Here is a 24441-nt window from a genome sequence, read left to right as displayed (position 1 = left end):
TGTGTGGATGTAACTACCATTTCATTTAGCCTATATATCGCCACCTATTGACTAAAAATAAAATACGTGCAGTATGCCCTTCGAATCAATAAAACGAATCAGACCTTTAGAGCCATTAAAAACAATTACCAGAAAAATATACGTTTTTTTAAACGGAGTATTTTTTTTAACCCTCTAACAAATGATATAAAGGGAATTAAATAATAATTTGCATATATGCGTTGTAATTTGTATTGTATTGTATTTTCTAAACCGGTCTCTCTTTTTTTGCAATGTTTTGCTTAATTAATAAAAATAATTAGTTCACGCTATTTTGACTCAGTATAGCTTAGCGGCTTCAGATGACTGGAAGGTAGCAAGGTTGCCAGGTTGAGATGTTGTCCTCTCGGTTTGTACGTAAAAATAACGAAAGCATTATAATCCCTGAATTTCGGCATTTTATAATATGTAATGTACTTCATGTTAATTTCCAAAATGTATGAGGATATGCTAAGATTATAATTATCGTCTAAATCTACACATTCGTGCTCACGGCAGCGTGAACGTTGTTGTTTTACCGGCTTGCGCAGACGGTTTCCTGGACTGGGCGGTCGTTGTGTTGGGAGGAGTCAGTCCCACATACCTGGCAACATCCACCGTCGCTTTGTTAACGCTTCATTGAGCCAAGATGGCAGATTTCGAAGAGCTCAGCGATGAAGAGAAGGTATTGCTATATTAATAATCCTCACAATAACAACGGTTTAGCTCTAACCTTTGTCGTGAACAATTGCAGACCTCGGAGGGATCTTTAAAGTCGCGTATGAATTTACCAATAGGGCTATGGTAGGTGTTTGTTGGGTGCTAGCTAAACCTAGGCAGGGCTGTATTTGACAGCTCGGAGCTGAAGCTGTTACGTTCTTATACATAGAGTAACTTAACTAAATTACTCGTTTTAAATAGAAGCCATATTCAGCGTACGGCTAACGTCGATTGCTGATTTTGCTCTTAACTTTGCAGTGGTTGACAACTGTTAAATCGAAGGAAGTCCAGCTACTTCCTGCATTTACACCAAGGATCATGACAGAGCATCGATAGCAAAACACCACCCACACCCTATTCACTTTCACGTTTAGCTTCCTCAACCGGTTTTGATATCGTAGGACGTTAAAGTTTGTGGGTATTTTATGCACTAAAGACCTGGTTTAGAAACGCATAAGGAGGGTAGGTCTTCTGCCTCCCTGCAGTGTTACTGAGCCTTGCAGTGACTGGTGTTGCTGTCTGTATCATGCTGCAACATGTTGTAAAATAGCGCATTGCATTCCTGAAGCTGGTATCTGGCCAGGAACTTAACTATTTAAGTATTGTTTCAGTGAATCTTTCAAAATAAGATTAATAGGTTGGTGTGATATCTACACTAAAATAATACATTTGAACTTGTCTGAAGAGTCTGCGTAAATAGTGTGTTCATTTGCGTTTGAATTACACGATGGAGAAGCTGAGTCTGAGCCTGAGAGTGTGCTGTATGCTCTGAATGCCACAATGCCTGCACCACTCTTAAACTGGGTTATTCATTGTAATGTCCCTCTGCCCTTTCAGCAGGACAGCCCAATTGTAGGTCAGTGCCAGCTGCAGCCTGAAGGCTTTAATAATCCTGTCTGCCTGACAGATAGCATCACTGGCAAAATCATACTACAATGTGATAGTGACGTCATAGGTTTAGTAAAGGGATACAGTGAAGGTGGCAAATTTGTGATTTTAAAAAAGGGAACTTGTAACCTCTATAGAGAACAACTTAACTTCAGATTTTACAATGAGCTGCCTGGTATAAATGTACAACTTGTGGTCCTCATTGAGTATTACTTTATGAGAGCATAGTATCTGCCTCAGTCACTTCGTTCTAGGGCTTTGACACCACATGCTTGCACATACATACTGGGTGACTGCTAAGAAAAGCCCTTGGGTGACATGTACTGCCATCTAAGGAGTGGCAGAAATAGAGCTAACCAGCCTCTGGCCAAGAAAGTTTGCCCAGTACTCTCTGCTTCACTCTAGTGGTTATTTTGCAGGTTTTAATCTGTTCATATAAATCACCTACTATATCTGTATCTTTATAAAAATGGATACTGTAGCAAGACTAAATAACACCAAAGTTTCTTAGAGATCAAGTGCAGATTCCCATTGATGATGTGGTACTCATCAACACATCTTATTTATTTCCAGGTCCGTATCGCAGCTAATTTTGTGATGCATGCTCCTCCAGGAGAGTTCAATGAAGTTTTCAACGGTAAACCCCGGTTACACCTTGTGTACTAACTGCAATCCATGTGCAAAGAAAAATGTGTTTATGGTTATCTTCCACTACTTGTTGTTCTCAGATGTGCGACTCCTGCTCAACAATGATAATCTCCTCAGAGAGGGTGCAGCTCAGTAAGTTTCCTTCTTTAGCTTCTTTCTTTTCTTTTCCTTTTCTTTTTTCTTTTTTTAAAGGGAACCAATTATTACTCTACTCTCCTCCATTATTTGGAACATGGTCAATGTTCCAAATAATGAGATGACATGCTTATGCAGTCCAAAGCTTAATCAGGCTTCGGACTGTAGTAACTGCTGCATTTCAGACGTTGTTTGCTACACGTGGTTCTCCATGATGTCATTAAGATCTGCTATTCTTTACATTGTCAAAAAGGGCCAAGTATCAGATCACGTAGCACTACTCTAGAGTCTAAGAATAACAACAATGTTATAGATATGGATGCAGCTTATGGTTATATTGTCTTTTGTTATAGTGCCTTTGCCCAGTACAACATGGATCAGTTCACCCGTGCCAAAATTGATGGATATGAAGATCCGGCAAGTTTTGGCCTTTTCTTCTTTTTTTTTTCTTTTCTTTTTTTTCTAAGCATTCAAATAAGTTACTATTATTATTGAATCTACAATTTAATTTATCGTAGGATGCTTGAATGAATTCCCATGGTAACAGCAGGTTTCTCTGTCTGGTCCCCTGCAGGTTCTGATAACAGAGCATGGAGACCTGGGTAATGGCCGTTTCTTTGACCCCCACAACAAGATCTCCTTCAAGTTTGACCACCTGAGGAAGGAGGCCAGCGATCCTCAGCCCCATCAGGGCGAGGCAGCCCTCAGCTCATGGAGAGATGCTTGTGACTCTGCTATTAGAGCATATGTCAAGGAGCACTACCCCAGTGGAGTCTCCACCGTAAGATCGCTCCCTCTCTCATTGCACTATGGCTGTCATGTTGAGTTTAAGCATAATAAGTCACCCACTCCTGGTTATTTGTTTCAGGTTTATGGGAAAACAATTGATGGCCAGAAGACCATTATCGCTTGTATCGAGGGCCATCAATATGAGCCTAAAAACTTCTGGTAAGTTGAGAAAGGATAATGATCTCTTTCTAAATGTCCTTATCAGATTTTCCCAAAGAATTATGTTGATGTAGTGTATTCGTAATGATGCATTTAGGATCGTCTTTCAAGCATAGCCTTCTGCGTTTTCCTTGCCCAGGAACGGTCGCTGCCGATCTGAGTGGAAGTTCAGTGTCTCACAGCCTACAGCACAGGTTGCCGGAGTCTTGAAAATACAGGTATGTTAAGTTTTTATTTGCCGGAATTTAAGAATATTCTTGATATTAGTTTTGTCTCAATGTTGTATTTCCTCTCCTTACCACAGGTACATTATTATGAGGATGGAAATGTACAGCTGGTCAGCCATAAAGATGTACAGAAATCACTGACTGTGTCTGTAAGTGTTGCTCTATGTCTGTGGGCTAAAGTTTAAGAACATGTTGATTTTATTTGGATCTGTTTAACTCATGTACGTTTATTTTTGGCAGAACGAGAGCCAGACTGCAAAGGAGTTAGTAAAAATTATTGAAGATGCAGAAAATGAGTACCAGGTATGTGGGAATTGCCTAAATTTGAGAGAAAAATAATAATAAAGCCACAGAAGAGCTGTGGCAAGTTGTATAAAATGTACTTCCTACTGGCTAAGATCCTCAACAAGCTGTGCACATATGTACAAAGAACAATAGGTGATCTTTAAAAGGGGAAGACTGATTGCAACACACTTTTTTTTTATTTTTTTTTTATTTCCTAGTTGGTAAGTGAAGCTACTAATGGCATTATTTTTGTAAGCACTCTTGGCTGACAAATGACCATTGCAAGATTTTTATATATTTACACCATAGTGTTATAAAATAAGTGACAAAAGGTGTCCCGTTAAATAGTTGGAAATCAGAATCATTAATTAAATAATTACAGCTATTTTCAGGTGTTGAGTGAACATTGTAAAATAAAATAAAATAAAACGCATGTTTATTATTAACTGGAACTGACAGCTATTTCCAAGGACTGTATCAGGATATATACATAACGTCACTGTTTAGGCAACTGTTTCCCATCTTTTAAAAAAAAAAGCTTCAAAGGGCACCAGCAGCGCAAACAAACTGTAATTAGTGGAGGTGACGTCTAGCAGACAGCAACGGGCTGTAGCTGTCTCTGTCAGCACGCCTGTTAGCCAAAACATTCAAGCTCTGTAACTTTAAACGTTAACTGTGTTTAATTTATTGACTGAGATATAGAAAGAAGTTCACTTTTCTAACTATAAACATGCTTTTCAATTCAGGTTTATACATATGTATATCACAACAACAGTCACCTCAAGGTGATTTATACTGCAAGGCAAAACTCACCATCGGGTAATCCCCTAGGAGCAAAGCGCTTTGCAACAGTGGCAAGGAAAAACTCCTTTTTCACAGGAGGATACCTCTGGCAGAGCCAGGCAGGCAGCCATCTGCCGTGATTATAGGGAGACAGGGCAGAACACACATGCACACTTTTTAATGCTGCTAATTTTAACATTTCAGGTGGCCATCAGTGAGAACTATCAGACCATGTCAGACACCACATTCAAAGCCTTACGTCGCCAACTCCCAGTCACCCGGACCAAGATTGACTGGAACAAGATCCTGAGCTACAAGATTGGCAAGGAGATGCAGAATGCTTAGAGGAGAGGGTCTGCTGGGGTTACAACAAACTGATTGGGAAACTGGTAGCTGCGCAAACATGTGTGATGCAACCTAATGTACTGTATGTCCTTCCAGAGAATTACAGTTTTTGTTCAGCACTAAGAGGGAATGCCTTTATTTTAAAATGACATTGAGTGGTCTAACTGTTGCTCATTTGTAAACTTTTTTTAAACTAATAATGCCTTTAGTGACACTGTGAAAGTTTGGCTGGTGTCTGTCATTCAAATTCTCACAAATACGATGTACACAGAGTGGCTCTGGTCCCTCAGTGTTTCAAACAGACACATGGCCTCCATAAAGCTCCTTGATTTTCATGTAGCAACTTACACTTTCTATATAGCTAGAGTCCTCTAAGAGCTTCCTTACCTCTATAGTTTTCTTTTTCTTTTTTTAAACAGAGGGAAACTATTATATGCAGTTTGAAATGTTACCCAACTGGAGAATATAGCATTCCTTTGGTTGTAGCCAGCAGGAATACTAAAGTACATCTTTTCTTGTCCCATTCCTAGACACGGTCTTTTACCTGTCAAAGTTTAGTTCTTCTATTTCTCTCAGGTACTGAGAGATGACTTGAGTGATATTACTTTCCCCTGGCATGATAAAGTATTGGTGTCCTCTTGCCAGCTGTTTGCCTTTAGCTCCTGCTATATTTTTTTATACAAACTGTAAGTACATTTATTATTCATGAAATAAAAAAATTGCACAAAACATTTTAAGCACTTGTCATATATTTGTTTTGGGGTTTTTTTTGTTTTTTTTTTAATCAGTGAAATTATTTGCTTTCAGAGTTCAGGGTGGGGCATCTGGATCCTATCACAGCTGTCACATGATGTGAGGCAGGGTATACAGGGCTAACACATGGAGACAAATGACCATTCACACTCACATCCACGCATATGGTTAAATAATTTAACCATATGTGTGGATTTAACTTAAATTAGAATTACCTGTTAACCTAACCCCATGCTTATCTTTGGATTATAGAAGAAGCAGCAGTACCTGGAGAGAACTAACACAGGCACAGAAAGACCCCAAACTGGTTTTAAACACAGCCTTCTTGCTGTGAGACAACAGTGTTAATCACCACACCACCGTGCCTCCTCTATCACATATCATTTTTGATATTTCTAATTTAAATCTTGGACTCGGTAAACATTCTCTTATACCTGTGTGTGTGCTGCAGGGATTTCTAAAATGCTGGCTACAGACCAGCTGGCTAATTAGATCAAGTTTTTCTGTGCTCTCATCAAAGTATACAAATACAGATGTGTTATATACACTGATATGAAATAGATCATTATTTTTCTTTTTCTTTTTTCATGCACAGTGAACTTTGGCATACAGACAACATCTATTGTGAATAGTTTATGAAGATTATGTATCTTAAAAAGAAAAAAAAAGCTGAAATAAGCGGTCTAAACAAACAGCCAATAGTTACTGTAGTGCCCCTATTAGATTTGTGCACTCATATTGATCGTAGAATGGGTTTATTAGGATTAAAGTATGAGTGTGTTTATGTTTACTTGGTTTAGTCAGATCGTATTTGCCTGTAATTGTGACATAAATTAAGACTAGACCAGACAGCAGTGGTGAGACCTTTATGTTACTCATGTCTAAGCAAACATACCATCGATACCATCTCGCTGTTTTTTTTTTAAAATTATTATTATTTTTACCAAACAGTGCTAGTTGAGTGAGAAAATGGAGACGATACAAATGCCTTTTCAAATGTTTAAGCTTTTTGTCTTTAGCCGCGTCACCTCATTATTTTTTGTCGAAATAAGGAAAAATAGTACAGCACGGACATTTACTATTATGCAATAAAAAGATCTGATCAAAGACGAGCTTTCAAGCAGTGGTGTGGTGGCCGTGTGTAGATGCAAAACTATTGAAAATAGTGGATGTAACAAAGTTAGCCAATCGAAAAAAACGAGGAATTTTTTTTCTCCACCTCCCAGCTGTAATCCTTGTTATGAACGTAGCTTATCCTAAAAGAAAGATATTTGTTTATTTAAATTTTTCTGTTTGAAATCGACGGAAACACGTCGTATCACTGGACAAACGCCAAACATAGGTTATATAATCCAGCCCAGGGACTGCCGAGCAATTACAGCTCCGAGGCAGCTCTCGCAAGCTACTTGTCATTCAGACCATAAATAAAAATGATAATTTATGCACTTTATTTTAATATTTAGAAACCGAACACTCCCCCCTAAATCATTTTATTTTCGAGCCACAGGATAAAGGATTTTGTTCTGTGCGGGAGTATTTTCATTCCACTTGCGTAGCGCATTTACAGATGATCCCTGACTGGGACAGTTGGCGAGCGTTGACAAAAACCGGGCTTTGCGCTAAATGCGCACAGTAGTAGATTTTATGCATCAGTTAGTAAACATTTTAAACCAGAGTATGAACAAGAAATCGCTGCTAAACTTCCAAACACCGTTAATTTGTGCATAGATTGCGCAAAAAATACACAGCACGTGGAAATTTCTTCCCTGTTGAGGCACATTTGCACCCAGGAGTCACATTAATACTCGAGGAAACAGAAGCGTTCTTTTCCAGCAGATGAACTTCCTCACTTTCTGTTAGTCGGCAGTCAGTGACAGCGGCCTGTAAAAGCACCTCGACATGCCGTCGCTTAAAGACTCGCTTGAATCCGGACTGGACTTCATTGAATTTCTGGGAGACAGGGTATCCGGCATCAGCAAAAAGGAACTTAAAGACATCTACAACTCCGAATTCAGGGGCAGGTAGGCTGCATTTAAACACAGTGTGTCCCACGCACCCGGTCTGCTTTGTGTCCAACAGCCTGTTTTTCCTGTGTTCGCAGAGAAGGAATAAAAGATCCCAACTTTTACAAAGTTTTCCTTGCGCTTGTGAAATTCAACAAAGCCCAGATAAGGCAGGGACAAGTCTACATTAATGCCAGACCTCAGGTAACACATATATAGTCAGTGAGTACAAGTTTCCCTGTGCCATATATTAGTCAGTGCTATGATGGGATGAGTTTGGGTATGTTTTGTTCCCATTCCTGGAAAATGGAGAATCAGAACAGGGAACTGTGCTGTTATTTTTGTAGTTTCGCGTGTACTGTGACCAATGGAGGAGGCCCCGGGCCACTCAGCCACAGGATCTGGGCTCTGGCCCTCAGACGCCAGCTGGGACACCTGCTGGCTCCTCCACCCCTGTGGCACCTGTGCTGACCCCAAAGAAAAAACTTGCATCAGAAATCCTTCGCAAGTTGAAGGTGAACAGGTAAAATGCATTTTGAGTTAGTATTACATGTTTCTCTATCCCATCGTCTTTTTTTCTAATTCTCAGACCCGCCCTCATAAATGTGAATTTGCTTTTTCATGTAGGAGCATGATATAACAACAATAAAGCAGGGTGTTGCCGCACAAAAGACTACGTGAGATTAAAACAAGAGAGGAGCAGGGCGTGTTCGTTTAGTTGGTTTATATGACGTGAAGATTCGGAAGAAACGTCATGTTGAGCATTGCATAAAAAGTTTCACCTGTCCATTTTCTTCCACTTATCCAATTCAGGGTTATCCGAATTGGATAAGTGGCAGCTGGAGCGTATCCCAGCTGCCATAGAGTGAGAGGCAAGGTACACCACTATATGGTCAGGCCCTGACCATATAGTGGATTTTAATCCAGGGCCTTCTAGGAGTAGTACTTACGTGTGTGTGTGTGTGTGTGTGTGTGTGTGTGTGTGTGTGTGTGTGTGTGTGTGTGTAATTCTACATGTTCTTCCCATGACTGTGGGTTTTCTTTCATAGACAAAAGACACCCAGGTGTGGATTCTAAACCACTCTTAGGTGTAAGTGGAGCACATATTTTTGCTAGTGTGTCTGTAAATATTGCCAGCTGGCAAATGATAATATATGGGACAGATAAGACTGATTACTAGGGTTTTATATCGGCCAGTGATGGTTAATAAAATATAATTTCTCACCAACCATTTTGGTTTAGTTTTTAATCGCACATATTCAGCAACTTTAGTCCATGTTGACATGACAGCATTGCACAGTTGCTGCTTATCTCTGATGTGAATCTCCCATTCTACTACATGCCAAAGGTACCCCATTGGGTTGACATCTGATGACTGTGGACGCTATTTGAGTACCATGAACTCACTGTAATGTTTAAGAAACCAGTTTGAGATGAGTTAAGCTTTATGAAATAGTGCATTATCCAGCTGGAAGCAACCATCACTGTGGTCATAGTGGGAGTGACATGGTCAGCACCAATACTCAGGTAGTATACAGTGGAAATGCCCCCAAAGTATCAAGATACCCAAACGAGAAGTAGAACAAAATAAACATTGTTTTTTTTTCTGTTCTCTGGGGTGTCTAATATATGAAAGGGATATAAAAAATATTTACTGCAAAAGTGTTGAAATTCACAGATATTGTGATATCCTCCATATATAAAAAAAAAAACACAAAATAATGCCAAGCTGAACAACTTGTGACATACTTTTTTTTAAATGCAAATTAGCTTGAAGACATGAATGTTGTGGCTTGTTGGGAAGCATCCAGTTAGTTCTGATCATGAACACAGATTAGTTTTGCAGGACAAAAATATAGACATATTAAAAACACAAAAGTAGCTGACATAAAACAAATACATGGTAAAGTCAAATGTAATTTGCTGTTAGATGATGTCCAAGAGCAATATCCCATTAAAAGCGTGACTTGGCAGTAATGGGAAATGTCAAGACATCTGTAAAGATTGTGGCTAATGGGGATGGGTCAGTTTACACTTTGTGTTGTAATGGCTTGAAGTTATCAAATTACCCTCAGCCAGTCGGACTCTGCTTTCATATTATTATAGCTTATATAATGGCAATATATAGCTTTGCAAAAGATGTTTTGATAATATTTTATTGAATAGAATGCCTTTATTGTCATTGTACGTGCACATTGAAATTATGGGTGTTCCATGCCAACTGTGCAGGAATAAAATATCATTAGTAAGACAGCACCCCTTTCACACCTGTGCATTTTATCGTTTTTAATATAAAACAGTGACTATAGCCGATTAAAATACTGGATTTAGTGCAGTCAGACCTTTACAACAAATCATATGTGGGGTTTCTGCGACAATCACAGCAAAAACTATTACCAAATATATTAACCACATCGTCATGCGTATCTATCATTCGGTTTTTAACTATGGGATATCACAATATCTGTAAATTTACCACTTTTTATGGAAGAATCTCTTTCATTATTATTATAGACTTTATAGAATATGAAAAATGTTGATGTACTTTGATTTATCTTCAGTAGGGGTATCTCAGTATTTTAGAGGCATTTCCACTGTGCCAAGTTAGTGCAAAGAAAATCTCCCCAGTGCCATTACATATAAACAACCAGCCTGAACTGTTGATAAAAGATGGGATAGATCTCTGCTTTCATGCTGTTTTTGCCAAATTCTGAGCCTAGTGTCTGAATGTCACAACAGAAGTGGAGATTCCTCAATTCAGGCAATGTTTTTCAAATCGTCTGTAGTTCAGTTTCAGTATTAAGTGATTGTTTGAGTTGCTTTTACGTTCCTCTATCAGCAGACGCACTTTTCTCCTCTCCCTTATCTTTTTTGCCTTATGTCCTTGTCTAGTCTCGTGTCTTTTTTGTATTACTTTCCCTGGAACACTCTCTCACAGTCTGTGTCTAAAACCTAAAAGAGAATTATGGATTTGATCAACTGGTCTCTTAATGCTATTGACACCCTTTAACGAGAAGTCTGGGCTCGGGAGAACCCGAGTGCCCTGGAGGGACTTTCCCTGCCGGATACACGATGGACGGGTGGCAGAGGATCGTGTGCCTGGCGGGACTGTCGATCGAGGGCGCTGAAGATATCTACCTATTCGGAACCATGATAACAGGGTTCTTGCTGATCGGAGCTGGCTTGGCCCTGGCTTATCGGAGAATTAAGAGAGCGGAACCAGCTGTTCAAACCCCCACAAGGCTGCCCGCTGGGATTGGAACGACAGGTGCGACTTCTCAGAAAGGGCTCACTGAAGGCAGCATGGTTAAGAGCTTGGAGGCGCTTACGACTGCAGTGAATGCTCAGAATAACACCTTTGAGCGTATGTATGTTGGATTACATCAGGAAAGAATCAACTCAGAACAACATCTCTGGGCGGAGCTGGATTACACCTCGGATCAGTTGGCTGCGGTCGTGAGGTCTCAGAATCTGCTATGTGAGCAAAAAGAGTGACAAGACCACAGAATCGACGGCTAATAACATCACGGAGAAGCTCACAGCTATTAACGGGAGACTGAGAGACCAGTGTCGGAGTGTTAAAAAACAGCTTGAAATTCTCAATTACCATCATAACCCGGCTACCCCTTCGGCGCCAGCTCAAGGCTGAAGCCGAACAACAACTCCCTGATAACGACTGTGTTGAGTCTGGTCTGTTCCTTCCCATTCCCTACAAGGCCACCTGGGTTGGCTGGAAGACTGTTTACTTAGCCTGGCAGGGCGAAGGACACTGCCTCAGCTGAACTATGGACACACACACACATACATATACTGATACTGATAAGCACTCACTGACGCATCACCCTCCCTACCCCGGATCCAATGCCACCTCCAATGCTTACCTCCCCCATGATGTGGACATCGGGTCAGCTGGAGGCGCAGTCGAAGATTGTAGCGGTCCCAGATCAGATGTACACACCGGAACTCTTTCCCATGTTGCTTGTCTGTGTTTATTGTGTTATGGTGTGTTGATATCTGTGCATTCCTGTATTATCCTTTTGTGTTGCACATTTCAATGTTTTTTTTCCTCGCTACCTAGCCTGACCTGGCTCCCCAATGTGATGTTTGTATTGTATGTACGGTCGGCAAGGTCTGTCATCTCGGTTGTGGGCAAAAGACCTGCAACTGACAAATAAAGGCTATCTCTCATCATCTCATCTCATCTTATAGTCTGGCCATCTCCAGTGACCTCTGGCATCAGCGGGGCATTTTTGCCCAGAGAACTGAAGCTCACTGGATATTTGATCTTTTCTAGACCATTATCTGCAAATCCCAGAGATAGCAGTGTAGAAATATCCCAGAAGATCAGCATTTTCTAAACCTAACCGTGCCACATTCAGAGTCCCTGAAAGCACCTTTCTGACCTGTTTTGATGCTCAGTTTGAACCTTAGCGGATGATCTTGACCGTATCTACATGCCAAAATGTATCGAGTATCTATCATGTAATTGGTTCATTTAAGATTTTAATGTATCTCTTATTGCATCAGCATGAATAAATATAAGCTGATAACTTGGTGTCACGAATCAGCTTAAAGTTCAAAAGAATAACCTTGAATTAAAGTAAGATGCTTGCTAACACTAATCAGCTGCCTTGGCTCATACAGGAAAAGGGGAAAAAACAAAACAAGAAACTACAAGCAGAGTGGGAGGGGCCTTAACAAAAGAAATGATGTTGCACAGTTTGTCCATTAGAGAGCACTAACAAGTTAATTTTTCAACATCTGTTTCAGAATGGTTCTTGTCATAAAAGCAAATAAGAGGCCATGTTAAGACTCGGGGTGCGTTTGCCTGTTAGTGATGTGCAAGCGCACATTATTGATAAGGGTGTAATTTGCTTGTGTTTATGTCACAATTCTTCATTTTTAAGTGACCAAGAGTGGTTTAACAAGCACTTCAGATACAGATACACAAGTTAAAACAAAGTAACTTTATCATGACATTTAGAAACTTGCAGATTTTGTATTTGATTGGTAACCCGTGGAGTGAGGCCGGTGCAGGGGAGAGCTGCTTTCTCTTCTTGGTATGACTGAGGAGTCTCTCTGCTTCACTTTAAACCACCTGCAGATGAGACAAAGACTGACTCAAAGAAAACAAGACATGAGCTAAAAAAAACCTTCATGATATTCCTGAGAACTGGCTTTATCAGGAGGGGGTTTTTTTTTAGAACTGATAATCAGCACTTTGTTTTATGACATACAAGTCAAAGGAAAAAGATAGAAGATGATGATGAGATGAGAAGTTCCAACTGTGGTAATTTTCCAGAACTGTAAAACCTGTCTGTGAGTTACACTTTTGTTGTTTCGTGATCCTTTTTTAACTTCCCTGCATAAATACAGTCCTGTGCAACGTTTTAACTGCACAGCAGTTTTAATCTGAGTCAGTGGTGGAGTATTCCTGTGTAAACTGAATCGTTGCCAGTTTGGGTGTCAGTGATTTACTGATATCACTCAGTCACAAAGATCATATAGTCCATGATATGAATCCACTATGCAGTTAAAAAGGCTTCTTTTCAAGAGCATCTGAGGTTTGTTTTTTATTACCTTCTACCTGTTTAATAGCAGACAGTCATGGGATAAGTGGGGCTGATGAAACGTTACGTTTTATTTACCAGGTACACTGGTTTTTCAGTGATTCGGCACCATCTTGTCTTGTCGTTGTTAAAATTGCAGCCTGATCTTGATTCACCTGCAGGAACGAGCATACGGCTGATAAGGGCGGCATCGAGATCACATCGGACCCCGTGGAGAGCGGTGGGAAGGTTCAGTTCGCTGTGGATCGCCTGCGGGAGCCGTTCGTTGTCAGGTTCCACATTGTCAATAAAGGCACTGACAACATCCACTTGACGTACTACACTGCCCTGCACAGGATCCGCTGTTTCACTCTAGAGGATAAGAGGAGAGTGACCAGAGCATCTCCGCTGTTCCTCTGTCCTGGTGAGACACTGATGACTTCTTCTCTGCCTTTAGAAATGAGAGAAATAAACTAGCTAATGTTCACAAATTCTTCCTTTTTTTTCTTTCGTCTTTTTTTCCCTCCAGGAGAGAGCTATGAAGTTGAGGTTAAGTACATTCTGAACCACTATGGATATTTCCCTGCCACAATGTATTTCGAGTTCTGCCCAGATTTGCCTGGATCGGTGCCCTTCTGCATTGTCAGGGAGATAGAAGCTGCAGCCCAGACTCCACTGGCTGTGGAGCTAGGGCCTGTGGCTCCTTATAAACCATTTCGGGTGGCTGCTTACAAGCCTGTTGACACCATTATAGTAGATGGAGTACCACCTGACAGGTAATGAATTTCAAAACTGATTGTAAAAATTACTTTGAAGCATTTTTGCTCACTTGGACTTTAGATCAACAAGTTGTCCCTGAGGGTTTAGCGACCGTGTGTCTTCTGAAACTGATCACAGCCATATGGTGTTTTGTTTTCTTCTTCTGCAGTTCTGTTGTGCCTTTGAAGATGGCAGTGAAATTAGGAGACTACAAGTATCATAATGACCTGAAGGATTTGGCTAGACGAAGGATGGAAGACTCCGAGTACCTCTCTCCAACTGCCAAACAGAAACTTGCATCAGTGAAGTAAGCAAATCACCCAATTCATTACAACCAGCTATGCGTTTTCTGTGATGAGTATTTTATAGAACTAACCCAATGTTAAATGCACCGTTTACCTCTGCTTTGACATCCAGGGGTCTCCTCAGTTGTCCCTTAAAGATGAAGAACTACTCGCATCGGTTTCATCTCCTGCTGCACCTTGAAGAGATACAGATGGAGGTTGACATCCGAAAGTATGATCTCCTCAATCAAACCATGACTCAAGACCAAGGCAACAGAAAACTCCTGAAACTCAGAGTAAAGAGATTTTAATTAGAACACCGTCTGCTACGCTCTGTGTTTGCAGTGGCTCTATTTTTGCTGGAGCAGCTGGCATCTCTGAAGCATTGAATTCACTTGTAAATTGTGCTTCTTGGCAGTTAACTTCAGAATGCATTTTATTTGTTTGGGACCTTGTATTCTTAATGAAGGAGCTAGATGACCTTCCTCCCGTTTTACTTGTACAGATGATTATACGATCTAGTTCTCATACACAGATTTGTTTATTTAGCTTGTCATATCTACCCATCTGAATCACCTGCAGACTTGTAGTTTTTTTTAAAAACATATCAATGGCCCAACATCGATGTTGTCCGACAGGTTCCTGGTGTCGCTGAGAATCGGCCATCTGTGCTTCGAGGAGATTGTCTGAGAGTATCCAAATCTGAGGACACCGTCCAGCCCATTACTGTGTATACCGGATATGTTCACAGAGTAGAACTGGACAGTGTGAAGCTGGGTTTCTCAAAAAAGTATGAGCTAGAATAATGATATGTTGACTAAGAACTCACAATGAGAAACTTGTTGCTTACTTTTCAATCATTTCAGGTTGTTGCAGATCTTTATCAGCAATATGAAGTTTAATGTGGAGTTTACTCTCAACCGGTACCCTTTGAAGCTACAACACAGGGCTGTAGACCTGGCAGTAAAACATCAACTTGAGGAGGTGCTGTTTCCGTCGGGTGCAGCAGTGGCTAGTGTGCCCATGCCTAAACTCAGGTCCGGTGCCTATTTGTATGCACTGCATCATCTATAAATGCAACACTTAACCACATTTAATGACAATAGTGATAATAACTTTATTTGTATAGCACCTTTAAAAGTTACAAAGTGCTTCACAGTTTTGGATCAAAACACAAAAGTGAAGATAAGGGTAGATCCTCAGAAATGCTAACGCATGGTCTTTCATTAATACATACACACTCCTGTACATATATATTAGAAGGAAAAACAGACCACAAATAATGAAGAGACCAGCTGCATTAATAAGGTCTCAGTAATCTGCTATATTTGCGAGAGCTTGGCCATGTAGGGTTTTATGTTACGGATACATTGAATTGTACTGTGTCCTACTGTATATTCTGCCTGGTACTGGTGGTAGGAGAACAGTGAGCTTCTGAAAATGAGAGTGTGGCCTCAGCAGCATTTCTCTGTTGTTTTCCTGGGCATTTAGCCACTATGTTGCATTAACAGGAGGGATTACTGCTCTTTGGTTTAATGCCATAAACCAAATGGGCACAAGGTGCATAACAGGTTTTTAAACACACATTTACACACCTTTTATGCTAAGTGTAAAAAGTCCATTTCTACATCTCTTTCCAGGATGTTTAATCGACAGCTGGAAAACAACCCGGAGCAACATGCTGCAGTCCAGCGCATTGTGGCTGGATCCTCGAAACCAGCTCCTCATCTTGTGTTTGGGCCTCCTGGAACTGGAAAGACAATCACTGTGGTTGAAGCAATCAATCAGGTATAAAGTTACATGCAGTTAAGATCTGTATGAATGAGATCTTCAGAGATTAATCAGATATCTTACTTGTGAGTAGCCAGAAAACATATTCGTTCTTCATTGGCTGTTACATTGTAACAAATTTAAAGCTGTTGGATTTTGAACAAGACATTTGATATTGTTACTTTGAGTAGAATCTTTGATATTTACTTTATTATTCCATCCATTTATTTTCTTGATTCCTGGTCCAGTTCAGGACCACTGGAGGCCTAGAGCCCATCCCAACGGTCATAGAGACACCCTGGACAGGTTGCCAGTGCAGGACTGGCAGATTATTCAGAATCAAACGAATCTTTGGCTAATCCATAGTTTAAGTTGGTGTTTTTGTTTTGTTTTTTCTCACAGGTCTAAATTGGGTAAAAGGTTGATGGGTGGTTCTTTGGCGTTTTTCTACTCTGAGCACTTAATGTGCTTTATATAACTTGCCTCATGCCCCCATTCACACATTTATGCTAAGTGCTTTTTTTGTCTAATATTCACACTTCATGAACAATCACATTCAGTATCTTGGCCTACTTTGGGTTGCAGCCAGGGATCAAACCATGAGCCTTCCAGTTAACAGGTGACCTGCTCTACCCCGCGACCCCGCGTCTATACAAGTAACTTACACAAGTAAGATTTCTCTTTGCAAGACAGATTTTGCACAGGAATCAGCATGTGTTGGCATGTTTGTAAGGTGATTCCCAGATATCTCGCTGTATATTAGAAACACACTAAGAGATTTTTCTTTTTTTTGAACCAGTTGCTTATTTGCTCTCGAGTATTATGATTATTAGTACTTTCAATTTAGAGATTTTACATTGCCAACAAATGTCGCAGTTGGCACAGTTGCTTTACAGCAAGGACGGTCCTGGAGTAGGCATGTTCTGTCCATGCTTGCCTGGGTTTTCTCTGGATACTCCAGCTTCCTCCCACAGTCCAACAACATGTGAGTTGGGTTAATTGGTGATTTTTAAATTGTCCACATGGGTGAATATGAGTATGAACAGTTGTTTATCTCTCTGTGTTGGGCCTGCAAAAGACTGGTAAACTGTACAAGGTGTAAGCTGCTTTTCGTTCTGTGACAACTAGGATGCGCTTCAGCCCCGCGGTGACTCTGAACTGGATAAATGGTGGTATATTTTGGAATTGATTCACTTCAGGAAACACTAAAAAAAATGGAAACCAAACTTTAACATAAAGGGCTTGCAAAATTCAACAATGCTGTAATTTGTGATGTTATCTGTGATGTTGTAACTGTTTCTCAGAAATTTGTACTTACTATAGGACAAATACTGTGGCTGTATGTCCTTGGTGCAATGTACTTTGAATTCTGTGCACATCTGCCAGGTTAGGTGCCTTTCTGAAATAAGTGACAGCCGCAGACCGGGTCCTGCTGGGTGTGAGGCAAAGGCCTGTGGCTCCCTATAAACCATGTTATGTCTTTGCACACAAGCCTGTTATTATTAAGTAATGACTTTTATTTTGCTCGTCTTGTCAGGTCAGCAAGGCAGATCCATCAGCCCACATCCTCGCCTGTGCACCTTCAAACAGTGCATGCGACCTGCTCTGTGAGAGACTACAAGTAAACATGGATTCTCATCAGATTTACCGCGTGTACGCCAACAGCCGAGACCCAAACAGCGTTCCCAAGAGTCTGCTGGTGAGCTACATATGGACTAATTGTGTATCCATATATATACACAGCCCATAATGTTTAAAAATTACATGTGAAATAGAGTGCCATTGCATTCTCTTGTCTCAGCAAGCCCCATAAATATGCCCGCATTTTCACTAAATTCCTCATGATCACACTGAGGAATCAATGATTGTAATCACTATGGGAAAGCTGAACAAAAGGTTACGTTCTCATATTTTTTTTGGTTCTTTCAGAAATACTGTAACTGGGACGAGAGCAAAGACAGCTTTGTGCCTCCACAGAAAGAGGTTACGATGAAGTACAAAGTCGTAGTTACAACTATGGTCACAGCTGGCAGGTAAGAGCCAGTGTGTGGCATGTAAAGTGTCCATTATGATGTGTTTTTAAACACTCTTTGACATCTGGCACATTTTTCGTGTTATGAGCCATGCGGCACTTGATTATGCTGCTGTGTGTTTGTGTCTTTGTGAGGCTTGTGTCTGGAGGGATTCCAGTTGGCCATTTTTCGCATGTGTTTGTGGATGAGGGAGGCCAAGCTGTAGAGCCAGAGTGTGTCATTGCTATTGCAGGTAAACTATGAATGTCTGAACTACATGTTTTTCATCATGATGTCCTTCACCATGCACACTAAGCAAATATGTAGGACTCCCTTCATTCATTTGCACGTTAAAATTAGAAACATTCAGATCTGTGAGTGATGCTGAAAGGCTTCACTCTCAGACTGCAAAATGGGAGTTTTCCTTCCCACTGTTGCCATGTGCTTGCTCATAGGGGGCTTTGTGATTGTCACCTCAAGGTGCTTACGATATAAAGCGCCTTGTGGGGACTTTTGTTGAATTGGCGCTACATAAATAAAGTCTTTTGTGAAACCTTCAAGAATCTGAAATTCTTACATCCAACTTCCTGTTAAATATGTTTTTTTTTTTCCATTAAATCTGGTATTAATGCAGTACATGGACCTTTCATATATACACTTATCTGATTACAGAACTTTATCCACACCCAGCTGCTTTATACATGTTTTTTGTTTTCTCCAAAGCTAGCTAAAGGCTGTAAAATAAATAAATAAAATGTATGGGTTAAGACTTTTACAGCTTACAAATTCTGCATATATGTGACCTTAAGTCAGAGCAGTTGTAAATTAATTTGTTCTTACACATTACACTTCCTCAGTAAATCGGTTCTCGTGATTAAAGGTCATAACTTGCAAGTGCTGAAATTGATGCACCTTGTTACAGACTCATTTGTTGTTTCATAGGTCTGCTCGATGCAGAGAAAGGTCAGCTGGTACTGGCAGGAGATCCTAAGCAGCTGGGACCAATCCTTCGATCTCCTTTTGCAATAGAACATGGACTCGGTAAGTCCAGTGGTCTCATTTTCTTTTCTTTCTGATCAGATGGCGTTAGTTGCATCACTGTGTATCCCTGGCAGTTTTCACTGGTAATAGTTTAGGATCAAATGAATGCTTAGTGCTGCTTCAGTTATTTGAGTTTTTCTCAGATTAACATGAATTCAAATCTGTATCATGAATGCTTTTTAGGGCTTTCTCTACTGGAGAGGCTGATGAGACATAATTCGTTATATCAGAAAAATACAGACGGGCATTTTGACACTCGCTTTGTCACCAAACTGCTGCGAAACTACAGGTGGGTCTTTCAGCTATTGCTTGTCAAAGCCATTTTTTACTTGTGCTGCTGTGTTAATCACCAATAATGCTTCATTGTTTTTTTTATTGTTCTTCTTTTTCCTTCCCGTTCACTCAGGTCACACAGTGCTATTCTGAAAATCCCCAATGAGTTGTTCTATGAGAATGAATTGCAGGTGTTTGCTGACCAATGGGAGCGTGAGACCTATTGCAACTGGGAATACCTTCCGAAGAAGGTGAGGCCTCGGGAACTTTTCATTTATTTTGTTTGGTTTTTGGTTTTTTCTTGTCCCCCTAAGTCATCCGCAAAGCATATGATTAGATGCAAAGGTGTATTTGTCAACTCTGATTTCATCATACATTAATTTAAAAATAAAAAAAACTGTGATGAACATGAATAAATAAAATAGTAAAGTGCATCTGAGCTTTACAGATGCAATGTTTGCTTTGAAAGTGATGAGAGAGAAGTAAGGTTAGAAGGAGTTTCACTGTGTCTGTGGATCTAGAGAAACCATGTGATAGGGTGCTAAGAGAGGAACTGTGGTACTGAATGAGGAAGTCAAGAGTGGCAGTGATGTATGTGAGGGTGGTGCGGGACGTGCGTGAGAACAGCAAAACACTAGTGAAGTGTGTGGGAGTGACAGATGAGTTTAAGGTGGAGGTGGGATTACATCAGGGATTAGCTCTGAGCCTCTGCTGACAATTGAAGTTACACAAGAGGACTGTGATGTTCACGGACAACACTGTGATTTGTGAGTAGAGGAAAGGTGGAGGTATGCTAAAGTCAGTAGAAGCAAGATAGATGACATGTTTGAATGAGAGGGAGCAGAAGTAGTGAAGCTGGGTGAGATGGGTCTCGTCTATGCAAAGAACAAAAAAAGTGCACAAGAGAGGTGAAGAAGGAGGCGCAGGCAGGGTGGAGTGGGTGGAGACAGAGGGCCAAGCTGGAAGTTGCTGGTACATGAGGGACCAGATTAGAAATGAGTATATCAGAGGGACAAGTTTGGTTGACTGGTTTTGGAGACGAAGTTTGCAGGGGTTTGTTTTGGAGATGTCCAGAGGAGGGATAGTGGATATATTTTGGATAAAGGATGCTGAAGATGGAAGAAAAAAGACTGGCTGAAACAAAAGTAGATATTAAAACATGAAAACAACTCATGTTGTAAAAGTACAATTTTTCTTAAAACTTCATAGACCTTATGGGAGTGCTCACGTGTACAATTCATGTGTAGTTTTAATTCACATTTTTAATTTCACTAAGGAGTCAGTCGCCAAATTGTATTTGAACCATATTTAACAAGAATAACTGACAGTGCTACCCCACTACAGGGTTTTCCAGTGATCTTCCATGGAGTGATGGGCAAAGATGAGAGAGAGGCGAACAGTCCGTCTTTCTTCAACGTGTCTGAGATTGAAGTCCTGATCGACTACCTCACCAAACTGATGGAAACGCAAGGAAAGAAGGGTCTCCCCAAACTGTCTGCAACAGACATCGGAATAATCGCCCCCTACAGAAAACAAGTGAATATGCATGGTGCACATTTGTGTTAAATGACTGAGGATAAAAGGAGGTTGTTTGGTTCATTCATAATTTCCCATGACTGCTTTTCTTTTTGCTAACAGGTTGAGAAAATCCAGAAGGCCCTGAGATTTGTCCCAGCGCTGAGTCGCTGGAGTGATCTCAAAGAGCTGAAGGTTAGCAGCTCTGCTGTAAACGATCTGTGTCAGTTAATATGGTTATATGCCCCCATGCAAACCTAAGATGCTCATTTACAGTGTCTTCTAAATTGTTTTAATAAAATGTAATCAAAAGATTGATCTGCTGTTTATTTCTAATCAGAAGTGTAATTTAATTATTGAGGATGCATTCAACAGTTATAAGATTAAAGTTTTATTAGATGGTAGATGGTAAAGTGCAACCCCCCCCCCCCCCCCCCCCCCTCCCTTTTATAATATCAGGTCGGCTCTGTGGAGGAGTTTCAGGGACAAGAGAGGAAGATCATTATGGTCTCCACCGTCCGTAGCAGCATCAACTATGTCAAGATGGACAAAGACTTCAATATTGGGTTCCTGTCAAATGAAAAGGTTTGTAACATCATTTAAGCTTATAAGACAGCCTGCTGCTTCTTTAATGGTTGAATAAATTACTAATATATTCTTTTTTTATATATATGTATTCACTTGTAGAGGTTCAACGTAGCCTTGACGAGAGCCAGGTCCCTGCTTATAGTGGTGGGAAACCCTGTGATCCTCAAGAAGGACCCAACATGGGAGAAGTAAGCGAAGGCAAGATGTTTTGGGAGGCACTGAGTAAACGTAGTGATTACCGAAAGTGAAACCTCATTGTTAGCTGACAAAACAACCTCAAATTGTTCACTTTGTTGCCATTTTGGAGCCTTTGGGCTGTATAAAATTTGCCCAGTTAACAAGGAGTGCACATTTCTTGAGCATTTCTCACTCACGTTTTCTTAATTTTTGCTTTTTTGTTCACAGGTTCATCAGCTACTGTGTGAAGGAGAAGGGCTACACTGGATTTGAGTTCAGCGATGTGGAAGAGGAAGATGATATTGTGTCCAGACTGGCGACGCTGAAAATCAACATGGATTCTGAATGTGAGTACAGCTTTATCCTCAGTAAGACTGCAGCAGACAGTAGACTCGACAGTTGCATGTGTCTTTTTCTCCAGACTTTAGGCTTTATTTGCTGAGGTAAATAGTTGCATGATTGAAACCTTAAAATGTAAAAGCATTTAGAACAAAACATTTTCCCGGTGAGTCTCCAAAAGTTGATTCTGTTCATCTGGACTTAGCGTTCCCAGTAATTATTCTTCAAAAAAAAATAAAAAATAAAAAATCTTTTGCTAAGATTTTGTCTGTCTTTGTTCTAGGTCCTGTTCCAGAGGAGAGTGCCATTCAGCAATTTGTGGACCCTGGGTGGAAAAATGAGCATTAACATTTCCTCTAAACTAGGACATAGCGTCTGCGACAGATGGATTTAAAGCCATTTGAATGCATAGCAAGTGTCAGTCTTTTATTTTATTCTCTGTCTTACTGCTTCAGCACATGATTTAAGACCATATCCTTTTATGAACCTATTTAAGTGCAATAAATGCTCCTCTGTTTCTAATCACAGTGGCAAAATGAAGCAGTGAACTTTGGCTTTTTACACTTACCTGGTCTGTTTATTTAGCCCAGTTAACATAACTATGGCTGTACAGATGCTAAAATGTCCTACAGATGGGAAAAGAATGGAAGATCATTTTAATACACTGATTCATCACCGTATGTCTTATGACTTATGTCAATTCAAAACTTAAAAAAAATAAACTGACTTTTTGATCTGCTGTATATTATATTACACCGTGGTGCCTGATCATTTCCTTTAGCAGCATCGTCCTGTTCAAGAATGGACTGAGGAGACCGGTCTGTCTATTCGCAAAAATAGTTTATTAACAATGTTCATGTTCACTTCAGCTCAAATGTTCACTACAACACTTTCTGTTTACAAAGCATTATTACAATGAGCTTTTATAGAAATCTGGATCCTTTTAATTGATTTCAAATACTTCCAGAGAGAGAAATAAAAGTTGCACAACACTGAGCTGAAGCTGTTCCCACAGAGGTGTGCGATGTTAGTGCTTCTGTATGTGCGCACACTGTAAAGACCCATGGATTTCTCATGCATGCATCAATAGAGCAAGGACATTTTTTAGCGGGACATTATCGGCATACACATGGACAGCAGTATAGTACATGCTCTTAGTGATATGTTCAACAATAGCTCCTCCGCTGCTCTATGGGAACGTTTTCAATTGTTATGATTCTACTCCCAGCTTTAAGTTATTTAACTCTCTGCCGATCTCTAATTCCCAAGTATTCCTTGCGAGAGCTTGTTAAGACACGTCAACACCATACCACCACTATGAAATGTTTTCATCGATAAGAAGTTGTAGAGATATGAATGTTTACCCTTGCCCAAATGGTGTGCTTGTTGTCCATATTAGTGCACAGAGTCCCGAGTTAAAAATAGCATCCGCCCTCTAAAGATTGGAGGGTGGATAGAACATTAGTAGGTTGTTTGTGTGCGTTTGTCGGCTAAAACAATCACAACACCTCGTCTGAGCTGTAGCCTCTTTGCTGGCCCGCTCGTTTAAAGCATTTGTGCTTCACCAGCAGAGGGGTTTAAATTTGCATTACACACAGTATTACAATAACTGGTAGGTTTGGCGCTTTTGATGGAATTGTAAGAAGGTTGCATGCAACACAGATGATATTGTTTTTGCCACGTATACCGTATTAAGAAATCCACCCTTCATGCAACCAGTGGACATGTAAAGTAGATGACTGAGCAACAGTGGTGTGAAAGAGTGTGCCCCAGGACAGTTGGTGAGGGCCTTTCAAGAATATCAAGCTATTATCATCAGGGGAAGTTCACTAGAGTATTCTGCGAGGATATGAGCAAATACAGATACTAGAGGACGATCTGGCATGTCCTAGTGAACTGAAATTTAATTACATCCTTAAATGCCGAGTATATTTCCAAAGAGTGAGCTTAAATTCCATCCTATAGGTTGTAACTGATTTTTTTTTAAGTAAAACATCAAAGGAAATGGTTGCATACAGATGTTTTCTCAATCAACCATATTGTAATTTTCACATGATGCAAGAACTTTAACTTCTTTTGCTCATCTGACAAGATAAAGATGTGTCCTACACAAAATGTTTTTTTTTTTTTAAATAATGGCATACATCAAATAACACATTTTACCATGCATCAATCTATTTAAAGAACCAAGCCTTGGAAAACAAAACATCAGAACGGTGACTCTTGACCTTGTCAGTGAGTATCAGCTTGACATTCAGCAGCTAGTCCATCTGGTCTGGGAGAGAACAACTGAAAAAGGCACACCAGAACAGAGAAGGCACCAGGAAAAAAAACAAAAGACTCACTCACTCACACTGTGGCTCTTCTCAGACATGTAAAGA

At 40.3% G+C, this 24441-nt stretch overlaps 3 protein-coding genes across 3 annotated transcripts in view; 2 read left to right on the top strand and 1 right to left on the bottom strand.

The window, feature by feature from the left end:
- LOC308403159 (N-acetyltransferase 8-like) overlaps window positions 1-24441 on the bottom strand; it is a 561295-nt gene that overhangs the window by 253073 nt on the left and 283781 nt on the right. The gene's annotated exons all lie outside the window — the stretch shown is intronic.
- LOC308402141 (F-actin-capping protein subunit alpha-1-like) lies at window positions 608-5726 on the top strand. The gene is made up of 10 exons (XM_080890767.1): window positions 608-703; window positions 2200-2263; window positions 2355-2406; window positions 2763-2826; window positions 2984-3190; window positions 3278-3357; window positions 3497-3575; window positions 3662-3733; window positions 3825-3887; window positions 4857-5726. Exons 1-10 carry the CDS (start codon window positions 668-670, stop codon window positions 4995-4997), a joined length of 858 nt encoding a protein of 285 aa, XP_080746893.1. The 5' UTR covers window positions 608-667; the 3' UTR covers window positions 4998-5726.
- Window positions 7331-24398, top strand: mov10a (Mov10 RNA helicase a). The gene is made up of 22 exons (XM_080890621.1): window positions 7331-7771; window positions 7852-7957; window positions 8101-8276; window positions 13485-13726; window positions 13832-14078; window positions 14231-14368; window positions 14479-14641; window positions 14984-15135; window positions 15212-15382; window positions 15986-16133; window positions 17653-17814; window positions 18045-18148; window positions 18283-18380; window positions 19070-19168; window positions 19352-19457; window positions 19575-19692; window positions 20786-20977; window positions 21080-21151; window positions 21416-21541; window positions 21644-21732; window positions 21950-22068; window positions 22344-24398. The coding sequence occupies exons 1-22, from the start codon at window positions 7650-7652 to the stop codon at window positions 22406-22408; spliced, it is 3015 nt and encodes a 1004-aa protein (XP_080746747.1). The 5' UTR covers window positions 7331-7649; the 3' UTR covers window positions 22409-24398.

The sequence above is a fragment of the Rhamphochromis sp. 'chilingali' genome (genome assembly GCF_963969265.1).
Source record: "Rhamphochromis sp. 'chilingali' genome assembly, chromosome: 9".
Taxonomy (NCBI): Eukaryota; Metazoa; Chordata; class Actinopteri; order Cichliformes; family Cichlidae; genus Rhamphochromis; species Rhamphochromis sp. 'chilingali'.
This window is presented reverse-complemented; position numbering and strand designations above follow the sequence as displayed.

Coding starts and splice junctions, on each gene's coding strand:
- LOC308402141 (XM_080890767.1), top strand. CDS start 668: ATGGCAGATTTCGAAGAGCTCAGCGATGAAGAGAAG. Junction 3,358..3,496: donor TATGAGCCTAAAAACTTCTG/GTAAGTTGAGAA, acceptor TTCCTTGCCCAG/GAACGGTCGCTGCCGATCTG. Junction 3,576..3,661: donor CCGGAGTCTTGAAAATACAG/GTATGTTAAGTT, acceptor TCCTTACCACAG/GTACATTATTATGAGGATGG.
- mov10a (XM_080890621.1), top strand. CDS start 7,650: ATGCCGTCGCTTAAAGACTCGCTTGAATCCGGACTGGACTTCATTGAA. Junction 21,542..21,643: donor GGTTCCTGTCAAATGAAAAG/GTTTGTAACATC, acceptor ATTCACTTGTAG/AGGTTCAACGTAGCCTTGAC. Junction 22,069..22,343: donor AATCAACATGGATTCTGAAT/GTGAGTACAGCT, acceptor TCTTTGTTCTAG/GTCCTGTTCCAGAGGAGAGT.